The following is a 15,285-nucleotide window of genomic DNA, read 5'->3' on the forward strand; positions in this document are numbered from 1 at the left end:
AATGTTAGGAGGTCCCGGGAAAGGGTTCGTTCGCGTTCGTATACGCGGTTAATTAGTACGGATCGTATCTTCGTCGCCGGGCGATTCTCGATTGGGCATGCATGGTAGGAGTAATGCACGAATGTTCTTTAGACCGGCCGTTCGCGTACGGATCTCTGTGTGTTTTGCATGTCCACTTTATGATTTCTCTCGGACGGTTTGCCCGCGTCGATTGTTCGGTCCCGAGGTTTTAGCGCATTTTAATTTTCTATCACTGCACATTTGTTAAGCGTTACGGCGATCAACGGGATTGGCGGAACGTTGAACGAAGGGTGAATTAATTTTGTGGCGATACTTTTAGAAACGAGATGATTAAGCGTACCGCAATGACAGGACTGAACCGAGGGCTCGGAAGGGGTTGCGAATAACGGGTGAACGTACTTTCGGTTGCAGCACGCCCCCGTCAGCTGTGGGAACGGGGACGGGAGTCGGCATGGGCATCGGCCAGGACAGCAACACCAACAACAGCAACGTCTTGTACCACCCACAGCACCACCACCCCCAGCACCAGCACGTAGTGGGATCATCAGCGGGGGGAATGGGCCCAACTGTCCCACAGATACCAAACCGGACGCCGGGAGTCCTTTGCTGTCCATCTCTGAGGTGACTAACACCCTGCTCAACCAATAGTCTCTACGTGACCTCCGCATCGCTCCGTTTTAGTGATCAAGGTAATTTTCTTTGTCTAATTTTCAGTAGACTTCATCTTGTTTAGCTAGGCCATGTCTATGGAAATCTTTTATCTGTGAGTTTTAAAACAAGTCACGAAAGTATCAGCTAATATAGAGACTTCTATGAAAACCTGTCTAACGCTTCCACTGTCGTGCAAGAAATAACTATGTGTTTGAAAGGCTAGAGATAGGTAGGAATTATTGGAATTTGTAGACACTTTGTATGTACTTTGATGAAAGGAACTTAAGTATGATTATCGTGTTGACTTGTTCCAGGTAGCTCAGAGAAGTTAGTTTCACCGAGGCGGATCGCAAAACGCGTGACTGTACCATACAGATAATATTGGTTAAACTGTTTAGAGTATTCTCTCTCGTATAGTGCTGTAACATACTCATTACAGTTAATGTAACCGGCGTTGCTGCGACGTACGTGTACGTATGCCTGATTATGTTAATTCGTCCGTATTGTTAAGTTGCACAGGAAAGTTCTTCGGGGGACGTGCAGTTTGAGATATCTTGATCGTTGATACGCGTGAAAGGTGATGATTACGGGATCCTTCGATCGTACACATTCCGTGGATCGACCGATCGAGCACGAAGAAGAAAAAAAAAAAAAGAATGGAGGAAAAACAGAATTAACGTTCGCATCGGCGTAAAATGTTTCCCGTGCGCGTGAAAGTTATCCGATCGATTAAACGCAATGAAGCAACCTATGTGTGTGCCCGGTTTAATTAAAAAAGTGAAACCTAAATTCCATCGAGGAGCACAAAATTAATCGCCTCGAGACAGAACCAGAATCTAGGCCTCGCGATCGAGCTTGTAAAAATAATTGACGATGTCGAAAGGCGACCCAGAATTTAGTTTTAATTACGCCTGTGTATGCATTGTGTGATCGTGATATACGTACTACAATTATCTCCTTATTTCTCCGTTAACCCTTCGCGGTTTAAATATGTTTTTCATTTCTTCATGGTTCGGTGCATATAAATTAAAATCTGAGAATAAATACCACAAGATTCGAGTGAAACTCGAAGGACCCCGAAGGGTTAATTGTATCTTCGAAGGTATGCACATGGATTCTGTGATATGTGATTAAGTAATCGAGAATTTCATACGCGTCTTCTTAAAAAGAAAAACGAATTTCGATCCCCAGATCACAGTTTATACGTTTGTCTTTTTCAAAGGAGGGAATGGCGTTGCGTGTTCCCTTGAGCGGGCCAAGATGAATTCAGACGAAACGCTCGATTCGGTCGAACTCTCTCTCTCTCTCTCTCTCTCTCTCTTTCTTTCTCCCCCCTCCCACAGTCTTGCCAATGCGTTTCTGTTAATAAGTTTGTAATTTTTGTACTTAATTAATTTATACGCTATTTATGTACATGTGTAGTTGACGTTTAGCGAAGCTAGACGAGCCTTCCATAATTTTAATAGAACGCGTATCTATCATTTCGCGAACGTGAACATCTGCGCTCGGGGAAACGGGACAGCACAGAGAAACACAAAACGGGAAGGAAAAAGGAAGTTGTCGACGACGAAAACGAGAACCTATCGACCGTCGAATTTTACCGTGTCGCATGGTCGATCTGAGTGATTTCAATGCTTCGAATCTTCATCTTGGGGGGGGGGGGGGGCAGGGAGGCAAGAAAGGGGAACGCGCTTTTGATTTTGCGTCGCAGTTATATACATATCAGAATGGGAAATAGGAAATAGGACGACGCAGAGTCGTCCCCCTTTCTACTGCACTCTTGATATATATAAAAGAAAAGAAGATTATATATATAAAGATTATATATATATATATACATAAATATATATATTGTATTATTTGCTAGTAGAAACGTTTAAATCTTACGGATAGCATGGTAATGATTTCTAGGGCTACCAGCGACATCGTTTTTCCTTCGGATCCACGCGTCTTTTCGATCTTTCAACTACGATTATTCTCTACTTTACCTACTTCATGTCGTTATAGTGTTATACAATATACGAAACTATTTTGCTATGATTATTTGTAAACATTCAGTCCGCTGATTGGCTTTGCGATGAACGCGTTGAGACTTATTATTGGCATGGTTCTTTACAGATGAATCGACACATTGTTACATCATTTCCACCTCCCTTTTTCTTTGGTATCTGAAGAAGTGATGTTAATGCCAATAATAGCGAGAAGAAATAGCTATTATACGTCCAGATAATTATCTTGAATTATTGATCTGTTATCGGTAAGTTCTTCATCCGAGTCAATCATTGCGAGCATCAAATAGGAGATGAAGAAACTGTCATTAATAAGTCTTGACAATCCACATTGTAAATTCACATCTCTGTAACAGCTTGAAACTACGTTTCTTTGCAATATCGTATGAAGATCTACTATTATAAGTAATTGAGTCTAGTCCATACATAAAGCGAATTAATGATATCCACTATGCTTAAATTGTAACAATGTTCTCACTGGCAACCCACCCTGGTGACAATCTTGCTTGATAAATTAATTACCTCTCAACTGTACACACTTATCTATAAATACGTCTACACAAGGAACTGCATCCCTTACGTCATTTATTAACTTGTAAATCACATAGGCCTCTATGTAAGATTTTCTTATAAAAATGCAAAATTGGATGTGTCTTCGTTATGCGAAAAATAAAATTATTCTAAAATACTTCTTTGGTAAATCAGAGCATTTTTGATAAAATAAATTTATACTTGCAATGGGATTAAAATGAGGCCTAATTCTGTGATTTCAGGGTTGATAACTGACTACCCCCTATCATTTGATCACAGTGGTGAGAATATTTTAACATTTTAAGCATACATGTATATTTACTGTATATTTAAAGTAAGGTATCTCCTAATGAGCATAGATAAGATTAGTCTATATAATAGACTCCCCATAGCTACCCACATAGATCAAAATACGTACCTTATTTTATAGTAACCGGTATCTGCAGATAATATGCAAATTATGACTCTATCAGGTTGAATTATTCCGGTGAAAATTATATCAGAATGCCTGCTTCAGTGAAGATGATTGTCAGACTTGAGACCAATCTTTGTTGTTTACTTACATAATAATGATAAATGAGATGATATACTGCACATATCACAGGCGAGGATTTAAATAAATATAAGATAAATGTGTATGTAACAGTGATATTTTCTTGGTAAGTTTTGAAGATAATTTTATGTATATTAATTTTAAATTCTTAATCCTTTCACTGACACATATGAATTAATAAATGTCCTCCTGGAATTGGATGCCCTAAAATTTTTCCACGAGACCGTCACGAGAAATGTTAATGGTTTGGGAATCTTAAATTAAAGAATAAACATTTTCATCGATTTTTAAGGAGTTTTATTAAAGGTTTATTATTTTTTACAAATATTTATTATGCACTATAAAATATTTCAAGCTTGTAAGTATTTTTATAGAAAATACTAGGTAGGAGTAGAAGAATTCTTATTTATTTTAATTTATTAATTGTTACAAATTTAGTTTAATACAAAACTAGTCAGGTCTGTTTCTGAGTAACTTATATTTATTGAAAATAAATAAACTTAACCAGGAATCATGGTAGTTTTGGTCAGTGAAAGAGGATTGAGAATAAAAAGTAAGAGAGAAAAAAAAATTCGAAAAAAGGTGTCTAATACAAAGAAGAATGTTTATACAAAGAAAATATCCCGCTACAAAATTAGTATTACAAAGGAATATCATTAAAGTGACATATCTACCGCTTTCTCCCCATAAAAAAGAGTTGCTCAAGCAGGAAAAAAAGAAAGATTTACAAATGTTTTGCAGATACCTGTACACCATTGTTTATAAACTTAACTAAAAACTATCGCGACATCACTCTTCGAAATCACGTGCCCTGGCGCGTCGCATTCTGTTCTGCGGATATTCTTTTATATATCCAAAATGTATCGAAGTGACCGTTAACGATATCATGCCAAACCAAACTTTGACTCTCGATCACTCCATCCATTTATCTCCGATACGTTCTATAGAATCTAATTACTATTAACACTACTACTAAAGCTAAGCTCTACAAAAACGAAATTTTAAAACTGTATCAAATGTTTATATGAAATAAATTATGATAATGCAATAGAACGACTACTATTTTCTTCCCGTCGTATCATTGCGAAAGAAGAGAGAAAAAGGAAAACGAAGGAAGAAATATATAAGAGATAAGAAGACAAATAAGAAATAGAACTAGGAGGGAAAATGAAGATCATCCTCAAAACAACAATGGTGAGCTTACCTTCGCGAAACTGATCATGCAGGGTGAAGACATTTCATTCTATCACGTTCGGTTATGATTTCTTTTTTTTCTTTTTTTTTCTTTTATTTATTTCAATTAAAAATGACTCATTACACTTATCATAGCAATGTGTATGTAAGGCCCGTACTTACAATACATTGAAATTGTCGGTTCAAAAGTGTTTCAAACGTATGTTAATACATGTATTGTAAACCAATAGGTAAACCTCTCGTATGCAAAGAGTGGATGGGGTTTCAAAACGTTCATTGGTTTAGTAACGGTTTTCGTTCCAACATGGCGGACAACGGTACATAAAAGACGGATCGAAACGATCCTCGCGGTTCTAATGAAAACGCGTCTGGGGAAAAGAAGATCGAATTGATCCGGGCATTATCCGATAGAAAACTCGTTTTGTACCTCGTCAGTTTCGTTTACAGATAATTAGTACTTTTCGCAATTAAGCTTCCGAGCGTTTAGTCGATTAACAAAAAGGTCGGCAAACTTATTAGTCTGGAAGGAATTCGAAGTTACGTGTACGCGTGATCTAAGCTAAGGAGCTTTCGTGTAAGAACGAAGACGTGATTATAAAATAAAGGTGCCGAAATCCAATTGGAATGGTAAACGAAAGAGGTTCGGTAACGCAGTAAGTTTCTAATCGATCCCTTTAACCGAGTTAAATTCGGATTAGGTTTTGAACCATTGTAAGGAGAGAAAAATGATCGGGTTCACAACACAAAATAGCACTATGGAGGTAAAAATCTGGCGTGTTGTCTTGTTATAATTACAAAACTGTCTTGAAGACTATTACAAGTTAAGGACCCTAATAGATTGGAAAAAGAGCGAGCCGCTAATCTGATCCGGCATGGTTAACGCGCAATAACACACGCACGGAAATTTTCAAGTAAGACAATCACAATTTCCTAGAACCGTCGCTCCGTGTTTCTCGTGTACACTTTCTATCTATGTAGAACAAAATTGTATCTTTCCTCTCTTTTGTATCGTCTCTTTGTTCCGTAATTCTGTACGAATATCTCGAAAAGTTATTATAATATGAATGTATATACAACCTTGGCTAGAAAGTTGGGGCGGGTGTCAGGTTCAATTCCTGTACCGATGCGACGATGATTTCTTACCGTCCCGGTGGTTCGACTGCCTTGATCTTGATCGTGACTTTCTATGATCCCTAGATCTAGATCGAGACCTCCTCTTGCTCCTGGAAACGTAAGACTCAGAACGTTTTCGTTCCTTCGAGCGTGACCGTGATCTGTCTCTGGCCCTGGATCGTGATCTACTTCGTCTCTTATCCCTGGCCCGGGATTTGCTCCGTCTGATCGAGTACGACCGACTTCGTCTTCTCCCGCGTGAATGGGAACGGGACTTCCTCTTTCCCCTGGAACGCGACCGCGACCGTTTCTTCGTGGTCGAGACGGATCTAGATCTACGACAGCTCCTCGAGCGGGATCTACGACGTTTACGGTTTCTCGATCTCGATCTGTGCTTCTTGCCGGACCTATAATTGCTCGAAGACCTTGAACGATACTCTTTACGTGAAGGCTTTATCGATCTGGACCTGGACTTCCGTTTCCGGCCGCGCTCGGAAGAACGGGACCTGGACTTTCTGCCTCTCGATCTACTTCTACTCTTCGACCTCCTCTTCCGATAGTCACGCTCACGGGCTTTGCTTGCACGTTTCTTCTTCAACGAGTTACGACTCGAGTCAGAGCTCGTCGACTCGGAACTGCTAGACTCAGAGTCGGCTGACCCCGACGGAGTATCGGCCTTCGCCGTGTCAGGCGGTGCAATTTGTTGCTGTGGACTTTGTCCGCCGCTCGATAAAGTTTCAGACGCTTCTCTTTGATTATTTATCGTTTCTTTTTCATCAACTAAAGTAGTGATGTTATGGTGTTACGCTTAATGATGCATTTTTTACGGCCTTACGTTCTATTATATTTCGAAACATACCTGTCTCCTTGCAGCTTGTATTACCAGTATGATTTTCCTGTTGCTTATTATAATGATCCTCGTAACGTTGCTCTTCCCTCTCATCCTCCTCCGCCAGACGCGCCTCGATTTCCTCCTCCGTCTTTTTGAACGCTTGTTGCCGCCGTCTTAATGTTTCCTGTGGAAATAATCGATCGACGAACAATCAAGTTTTGCACGGTGCACTCTACGTTTACCATCAAAATTACTTGTGACTTTGGACAACGTACTATGAGTTCCTCGTCGCTGTCATTGTTTTGAGCCTGGACGTGTTCGCTCTGCTCCTCCTCAGACTCGCTGTTGCTGTCGCCATAGATGCCCAGACCTACATGAAACGAACGGATTATTACCCCATATCACAGCAGACCGGGCTTCGTTTCGTTCAATGTAAAGACATACGCTCGAGCACTAATTATGCTGCTGCTATGATCGAAGAATGTTCTGTAAGACATCTTCGTTTCACGATATACTTATAAGCGAGCATGGCTACAGAGAGCGGTAAACGCACGGATGCATTGTTTCGGTTTTTTTTTCGGTTTTTCGTTTTCTTTTCTTTTTTTTTTTATTTTCTATATACAACTGACTGGCATTGTACATGACCGGTTCCTAGGATCACCGTGCGTTGAAGATTGTAAAGATATAGGGACTTACCAAGCTTACGAGTGATCTGAGCAAGAGGGGCCATGTTGTTGAGGGATGCGACGGGGGTCTCTCCTGCAGGGACTTACAATACACACGCATTTAGTACCCAATGGCTAAGTGCTATCATCAGAATACCCCCCAAAATTAAATGGTACTGATCATCGTCATCATCATCATCATCGTCATCATCAGTGATAGACGCAAGGAGAGTCGAGATCCTGCATCATTCCTTATACACCTTATGAAATTAACGAATCCATTTTGAACTACAAAACTGAAACTGCTTTAGACTGACGTTAGTAGACAGACATTTGAACAATCAGTTAAGCGCGAGAATAAAGTGGCTCGACATAAAAATTTGAATATCGTATAATAAAAACAAATCAAGGCATGTTGTGATTTTTTTTAAAGCAAAGCGAAAACTCTGTTCAAGTAAAAAAAAAACAATCGAAAGGATAGTGAAATAGTATCTTTGGAAAAAAAAAGAACGACTTCGTATTTGAAGAGTTCAAACATGCGATATTTGTCTGTTTTCTCGAGTGTGTACAGTTCGATCGGAGTGTTTTCATTGAACTAATCGATAGACATTGACGCGTGTTTAAGGAATCGAGAACATTTTCAATTGATGTATTTGAAACGTATTTGCCCTTTACAAATATTTCTTAACGAGAATGTTTTTATTGCGCTAGTTACATCGAGTTTCATCGCACAATTCTTCGCCGTCGTCTCTTTTCCTCACGACCAGCAATTACTTAATTAAATCGGCACAGTTTATCAAAACGACTATGATCGAATAGAGTCTTAGATCTTCGAGAGAAAAAAAAAAGGAAAAACGTTCAGCTACATTTAAAAAAGAAAAAAATCTGGCACGCGTCAGAGCCGCGACAAAAATCCGAAAAAACTTCAATGCAAAAAAAAAGAAGAGATAAGTATCACTTATAATACATGTACGAATCCTGGAAAATAAAGTAGGATATCCTGAAATCATCGAATAAGTAACTCTATGAATTGAAGAATCTCTGTTTAATGTTTAAAAGCTTATATTACAGAAATGGGCAAATAAAATTCACCGCAACACTGCACGAGACTCGTGTGAATCAGATTTTCTGTGCACTGATCAGCGAAAGTATGAAATATCAATTTGTTAGTTGTATCGTGTGTATCTGGGGTACCTTTGGCACGTGCGCGGCTCCAAACCTCTCTGCATATAGAACCGATTTCTTCGTTCGTTACTTCCAGAAGAATTTCCGTTAAGGATCTCCGAACCTTCAACATCTGCTGACCAAAGTTACGTTACAGGGAACTTCACAATACCTATTTTTCAGTAGGGACCCGCTAAATGCTCGGGAGTTTTCCCTCCATATTTTTTTTTACCACCCTTCGATCGTTAGTGGTTACTCTGTCCACAGCGATACATACACGGAAATTTCGCTAGAAATTCGTTAAAACTGTGCTATTAGACACAGGCAAGATCTAATGGTTTACGTCATGCTCATTTATCAAGATTCTGTCCAAGTACCACCGATCCCTCGAGCATTTACCGAGTCCCTACGTCAGAATGTTTCGAGGGTCGGTCAATAAGTAAGTTACCACCCCCACCCCTCTAGCTTCTGTTCCAAAAAAGATATTTGCGCCAGTAGATGGCAACACTAGTGCAACAGTGCTGATGCTCGGGGTAAGTTTTCAGACCATTCGCATTGGTTATTTATATTTTACGTTATATTAATCATGGAACATCGTGTAAAAAGTGCATCCAAATTTCAGATACATGCGGTTATTCAATTTTTATAATATTAGGCTGAACAAAAAGTCCTGAATCGTCAGTCAGTCATTAAGTGGCGTAAAACATTCAAATAAGAGCGGGAAAGGGTTATCAATGAGTACCGTGATAGAAATAATCTCAACATGTTGATAAAAGATTGATAAACGTAAGTACACATTGACGGTGAACAGGGTTCTTTTTTATTTATTCGTTTTGTTTTTTTTTTGGAGGATCAGGGTATAGGTAACTTACTTATTGACCGACTCACGTATTTCCGGACGAGCACTCACCACGTCTTGCAGAATATCTTCTCTCGATCGCTTGGGAGTACTTATTGTAGCATTGGAAGGTGTGGTTGGACTCCTGTCGGTATGCGCGTGAGCATCCGGCGAGTCTGCATCTCGAAATCGGGACTTCCGCGGTCGGAGAAGGATGTCGGGGGTGCGCTCGAAATTCTTCTCAGCCACTTGCTGACCACGCGATCCCTCGTCAACCTCCTGCTCCGTTTCCTTCTCGGAATCAGAATCCTACACCCCAACAAACCAAGTGTGTGAACACCGATCGCTCACTCAGAATCGCGAGCATCAGAGAGGCACCTACAAATTTGCTTTTAGATGGATTCAGAACTGCCCGAGCTTCGTCTTCGGCCTGTTTCCGGGCCTCCAGCTCCTGCTTCCGAAGAATTTCTTGCCTCTCCCTCTCGACAGCTTTCTGCTTCTCTTTCTCCATTTTTTCTAAACCCTCCCTAATCCATGCAGGTAATTGCCTACGTTTTGCTGCATCTAAAGTAAGAACATTCTTGCCTTATGATCAGTTATCATGGAAATTTCATGATACGATGAGGACTCAAAGACATATTGTTAAGTCTTATCGTTAATGTATATTATCAGTCAAAATATACTGGGGAGATTTAATAATGTGCAATTGAATATTGGATAACGATATTACCTATGGTTGTAGTTGTATCCTCTTCAGGTGTCTTTTCTCTGTCTTCTCTACACCTTACATTATCTATAGGCCTCATATGGGGTGCTCTATTTGTATGTCTAACTCCTTTCATAAAAGGGGGTGGCTGAGGTGGTATTGTAGCAGGTGGTTCTCCTGACCAGTAGCTACTGACCTAAACATAAGACACTCATTATCCGTAAACTTCAAATATCACCCAGATTCCATTACAGTATAGATTAGATTTTTGGTTATCGATTAAGATGACGAAAATAAAATAAGGATAAAATCAAAAAATAATTGAAGATTGTGAGAAATATCTATTTTTTTCCTTTATTATACCTACGAAAGCAGGGAAGAGTGAGGGTTTAGGGATATTTTATATTAGAAATACAATTTTAACCTGACTATAAGGTTGTGTTGGAGGTACTGAATTATAAGAATACAACGCCGGTGCTGCTGGAGGTGGCACATTAAATTCAGATGTTGTTGATATGGTTGGAGCAGGTGGAATAACTGGTACTGTAGGAATTCCCATAGGTTTCCCATCAGAACCTATAGAAACACCAGGAGGAGGTACACCAGTCCACTCCCAAGTACCTGCACCAGAACCAGAGCTGTTCCAATGGCCCCATTGATTCCATTGGGTCCAAGATTCAGCTGGTATTAAAGAATAAATATTGTAAAATAGTTTCATAAACATAAATTAAATTACTTATCTCTCTGGAACTAAGGTTACAAACAAAACAACACATCATACATGTAGAAATATAGGGTGTCCATTAATTTTTAACATATGAAGTACCACATGTATAAAATTAAAATATACTTATATAAGGCTTATAACATAAAAAATAAATATAATACAAACAATATAAATTGCTTATTAAAAATTCATTAAATCCTGGAGTTTGAACCTTATCAATGAATACCAACAATGAGCCAATCATGCATACATATGTATATCTATGCTCCATTACCTGTGAACGTAATATTTGAGAATATCTGTCATAGCATTTAGCTCTATCTTACGACACTTTTTTTTTCTGTTACCTGATCCACTGATTGTAGGTGCAGGCGGTGCTGGAGGTATATCATCATCTTTTGTGTCCATGTCCATTGGTGCTTCACCGCTACCATCAGTTCCAGAACATATAGGATTAATAGCAGGCGGTGGTGGTGCCGGTGGCACTACAGTCTCTTTCATTTTGATCCATTGCTGAGCTAATGCGGCCCAGTCAACTGAATAGCGATCATGAGTTTCGTGGGTCAATTAGAAGTTGTAGAATGATGGAAAGAAATGAATTGCATGCGCATCGCATACTGAAATACTTCTTACTCCATTTACCTTGATCGTTACTCATGTTCTGATAAGCAGAAGGGTTTAGGGCCCATTGGGTAGGGTAATCCTTTCCCTCAAACATATCCCCACTCATTTTCATCTATTAATGCCCTGGTGTTCCACAATTATTGGGGAATCAAGGCGCATTAACCTTGTACGTGAATAATGCAAGCATTGGTGTTTAATATACGCTTAAAGGTCTGTTGTGAAGATCCTATCGACTACATGATGAAAAAACACTTAGATTTCATTTCTTTTTGCCACTTTCACTGCACCGATCGATGTTTTATTACGGTTCGGGGCGCCCTATCGCGATATATGTTACTATATGTAATGTACACTGCAATCACGAACACGATTCACGGAAGTTCCGTTGCGTTTCAAGCAGCGTGGTTCAAAACGTGATCAATTCCCGTTTCACTCACGCAATTCTACATTTTTCGCGTACGTTTTTACTTGCACAACGTCCGAAAGAACTGCCAAACTACTTTACCGGAAAATATTACAATTCTAACATCGTTGGCCGCGAGGTGTCACATCTTGCGTGAAGGCGGATTTTCATTACTGCTAACGATCGCAGCGCCACCAGTCGATGCTGTCGGACAGGGTGAACCAAAGTGTTTGTAAAGTTGAAAGAAGAAAACTTTCCTCGTGAGAAATCATTGGAAAATCGAAGGGAAACAAAGGTTTATTTAATTCAATAACGTTTACAATAGACTATTCGCAAAATATATAATATATAATCAATGAATCGTTACTTTACAGACTTATCTTCTCATCTCTACCGGAACTAAGTTGAATCACTGGAACGTGGGAGGGAAGAATAAATGTTCCTCGTGTTTTGTAATCGTTTGCAACCTCAGGTAATTAACATTTTCAACATTCCTTTGATTACAACACAATATTGCATCACAATTACTGTCCATATACACTATCTATCTTTCTCTTTTATATTTACTATCCATAAGTTGCATTTATTATATTACAATGAACACGTGTATTTCAATCGTAACATTATAATATTTTAATATATAGAATTCACAAATTAATTAAAATTAATATTAACATTTCTATCACTGATTCGTATAAGAATATATTCAAAATATCTGAATCAAATTTAGAACCAAAACGGTTATCTCACACTTCATACTCTACCGCGAGAGTACGCCGCCATTGTGATTTTTCAATCCATTCGAAAATATATCTTTTCCGATAATGTTTTACTATATAATCAATTACATAATTAATTCGCACAAATTTCAGTTAATTCCAATTAAATTCCAATTAAATTCCAATTAAATTCCAATTAAATTACATTTTTTTAGCTTTTTCTCTTAACAAGAAGAATTTTTTTCATTGTCAATAATTTTAACCCAGCAGATTTTCAATTATTTACAAATATTCCCTTATTTTTTAAATAGAATTCATTTATCATTCTTTTTTAGACAGATATGTAATAAATACCACGTTGTTTTCGCCTTTTCTGTAATTTAGTGCCATAAATTTACCGCTTAATTCCGCGGTTTAAACGCAATGAATTAAAATCGCGATAATCTAATTCGGGGTTGAAATCGCGTTACCGTGGGTAGCGGGGGCGAATCGGTGGGGTTTACCTGGTGGGGATGAATGTACCACTCTGTGTCAGGTGTACCGGCATGCGGCCGGCTACAGTCCTGTCAAAAACACCGCTGATTCACGGGCTTTCGGGGCATTTTGGCTGATAAAGTTCTCTCGGGCGCTCGTTGATCGAGAACTACGTTAATTCCACCTGCCTGATTAAATAAACTCTTTTACAAGACTCTCTCACAGTTCAAGAACGTTTCCTTTCATAACAAGTCGTTACAATCTTGATTAACTTAGTGCCATTTATTATATACGTCCATTCACAAAAGAAACCTCGCGCTATTGTATTTACGGTACGAAAAAATTTGTGGTCTATTTGATTTCATCCGCAATTAAATAAGTTTCCAGTTTTCCTCGGCCTTTCAAGTTACTAAATCCATTGAATTTTTCATCAGACACTGAAAACCGCCGAGCCGCGACGCGCGTCTCGCCGTTTGGTCAACGATGTAATCCGTGTTTTGTGAAAACGGGGAACCAGTGACCATTGTTAGCGTGCTACGGTAAGTACTTCGCATTGTTTACTGCATTGTCTCCTTAATTACCGAATATTTTTGCCGGTACGGCTGTGCCCTGCCAATTAATGTCCCCGTTATCGCTTGCACCATGACCTCGCCGAACATTGTGCCGCCGGGATTTAATTTTGCCCCGTGAAATGCAACGAATTTCTAAAGCAGGGTTGTCGACTTAATAAAGACGCCGCCGAATTGCGCTCCACACGCCCGCCCCCGGCATTCACGGAACCACTCACAATGCCACCAATTTGTTCGCTTTTCCCCTTTAATGAACCGGCATTGCGGCCGGCGAAACATTTAAAAGTGGACCGGTTGGTGGTCCGTCTGTGTTCCGATTTAATTCGATCGAGTCGGCTGTGCACGCGATTGGTACGCGGCGAACGTTTCTCGACGTGTGAAAATTTTTACTTATTAAGCGTCCAGTGTTCACGGATCACTGGGGAACACTTTTAATACACATATGGATCAACCAATAAAATTTTCTTGGCACTGCTACGGTGAACAGTTGTTCAAAACTTTCAGTTACAATCATCGAAGATATTATTCCCAGTTGGGAGATTATAAACGAGTTAAGAGATCGAGGATTCCGAGATAACTTATAATATAGGATAGTCAGGCTATTCTTGTTTTAAACAATAGGAACCATCGAAGAATACTATCTGGCAATCGTCGCAATGAAATCGGCACGGTCCCACTAGGGAACAGAAGAAATTTAGGTTAAACGTTTATCGATTCGCGGGAACGGTTCGGTGGAACGGCGATTCATGCGCTCGGACTCTTTGGCGGACACCTGAGCGAGTCCTTAACTGGCGAAGGATGTCAAGGAAACGACGAAACTTGCCTAGTAGGCAAGCACGATCCGCTCGACCGATTTAGCGGCGGCAGAGCCAGCGGCTGGCCGATCCGCGAGGTCGAATGCAAATGCCGGAAATTGCCGGTCCCGGGGCCACGCGTCCGCCGAATCTTCCGTTCGCTCTGCGGCGCAAAGGTCGTACGCGAGTTCACAGTCTTCCTTACATACGAGGCACGGCGTATCGATCCGCTCACTTTCGCGACCTAGAAATAGACAATTCGTATCGACATTTTCGCACGTGTGGCTGTAGGATGCGTTCCCAAGTCCCGCGGCCGAGCCAGGTTCCTCGCGCGGGCCGCGTCATAAACTTTATCGCGTCTCGGGGTAATGTCGCCCTGCCACTTCCGGTTCCCGTAAACATACATCAAGCCGAGGGAACGAATCGACCGTGGTAGTAAACGAAATTTAATCCTGACTTTATGAACGGTTAACGAGACGCTTGCCTGGTTCTCATGTTCGCAGTAAGTAATTTATTACGAGCGGCGTTCAGATTAGATTTAGCCAATCGTTCAAAAGATACGGATGATCTTTCAACGATTATTCGACCGTTTCTTTTCTTTCTTTTTCGCTTGCAAACGAACGATCGTGGAGAGGATCGTTTGTATTTAAATTCAAGCGATGCTTCTCGCTTGCGAAACATTAATTCGCGTATTTGGT

At 40.0% G+C, this 15,285-nt stretch overlaps 3 protein-coding genes across 6 annotated transcripts in view; 2 read left to right on the forward strand and 1 right to left on the reverse strand.

Moving 5' to 3' along the window:
- The window catches only part of ss (aryl hydrocarbon receptor spineless), a 172,684-nt gene extending 168,469 nt beyond the window's left edge, over positions 1 to 4,215 (forward strand). For both annotated transcript variants that reach the window (XM_076370352.1, XM_076370357.1), the window contains exons 10-11: positions 433 to 710; positions 987 to 4,215. In XM_076370352.1, coding sequence (XP_076226467.1) covers positions 433 to 646 — 214 coding nt within the window. In that variant the 3' untranslated portion in view covers positions 647 to 710; positions 987 to 4,215. The remainder of the gene's footprint in view (positions 1 to 432; positions 711 to 986) is intronic.
- Positions 4,216 to 4,350: 135 nt separating this feature from the next.
- On the reverse strand, positions 4,351 to 12,212 carry LOC116429532 (uncharacterized). 3 transcript variants are annotated; one of them, XM_076370361.1, is made up of 11 exons: positions 11,647 to 12,212; positions 11,352 to 11,540; positions 10,702 to 10,958; positions 10,302 to 10,473; positions 9,954 to 10,135; positions 9,644 to 9,880; positions 8,764 to 8,866; positions 7,601 to 7,663; positions 7,180 to 7,274; positions 6,932 to 7,088; positions 4,351 to 6,852 (listed from the first exon to the last, which is right to left on the reverse strand). In XM_076370361.1, exons 1-11 carry the CDS (start codon positions 11,738 to 11,740, stop codon positions 6,068 to 6,070), a joined length of 2,334 nt encoding a protein of 777 aa, XP_076226476.1. In that variant the 5' UTR covers positions 11,741 to 12,212; the 3' UTR covers positions 4,351 to 6,067. The 3 variants fall into 3 exon arrangements, with proteins under 3 accessions (XP_076226476.1, XP_076226474.1, XP_076226485.1); XM_076370359.1 differs by having other exon boundaries at positions 7,601 to 7,672; XM_076370370.1 differs by lacking the exon at positions 10,702 to 10,958 and having other exon boundaries at positions 7,601 to 7,672.
- A 2,485-nt stretch (positions 12,213 to 14,697) lies between these two features.
- Positions 14,698 to 15,285, forward strand: part of LOC116429530 (pleckstrin homology domain-containing family G member 5) — a 133,271-nt gene continuing 132,683 nt past the window's right edge. Inside the window, exon 1 of the mRNA XM_076370342.1 lies at positions 14,698 to 15,089. Within this exon, the coding sequence (XP_076226457.1) occupies positions 15,081 to 15,089 (9 nt within the window). The 5' untranslated portion in view covers positions 14,698 to 15,080. The remainder of the gene's footprint in view (positions 15,090 to 15,285) is intronic.

Source organism: Nomia melanderi, chromosome 1, assembly GCF_051020985.1.
Source record: "Nomia melanderi isolate GNS246 chromosome 1, iyNomMela1, whole genome shotgun sequence".
Lineage (NCBI taxonomy): Eukaryota > Metazoa > Arthropoda > Insecta > Hymenoptera > Halictidae > Nomia > Nomia melanderi.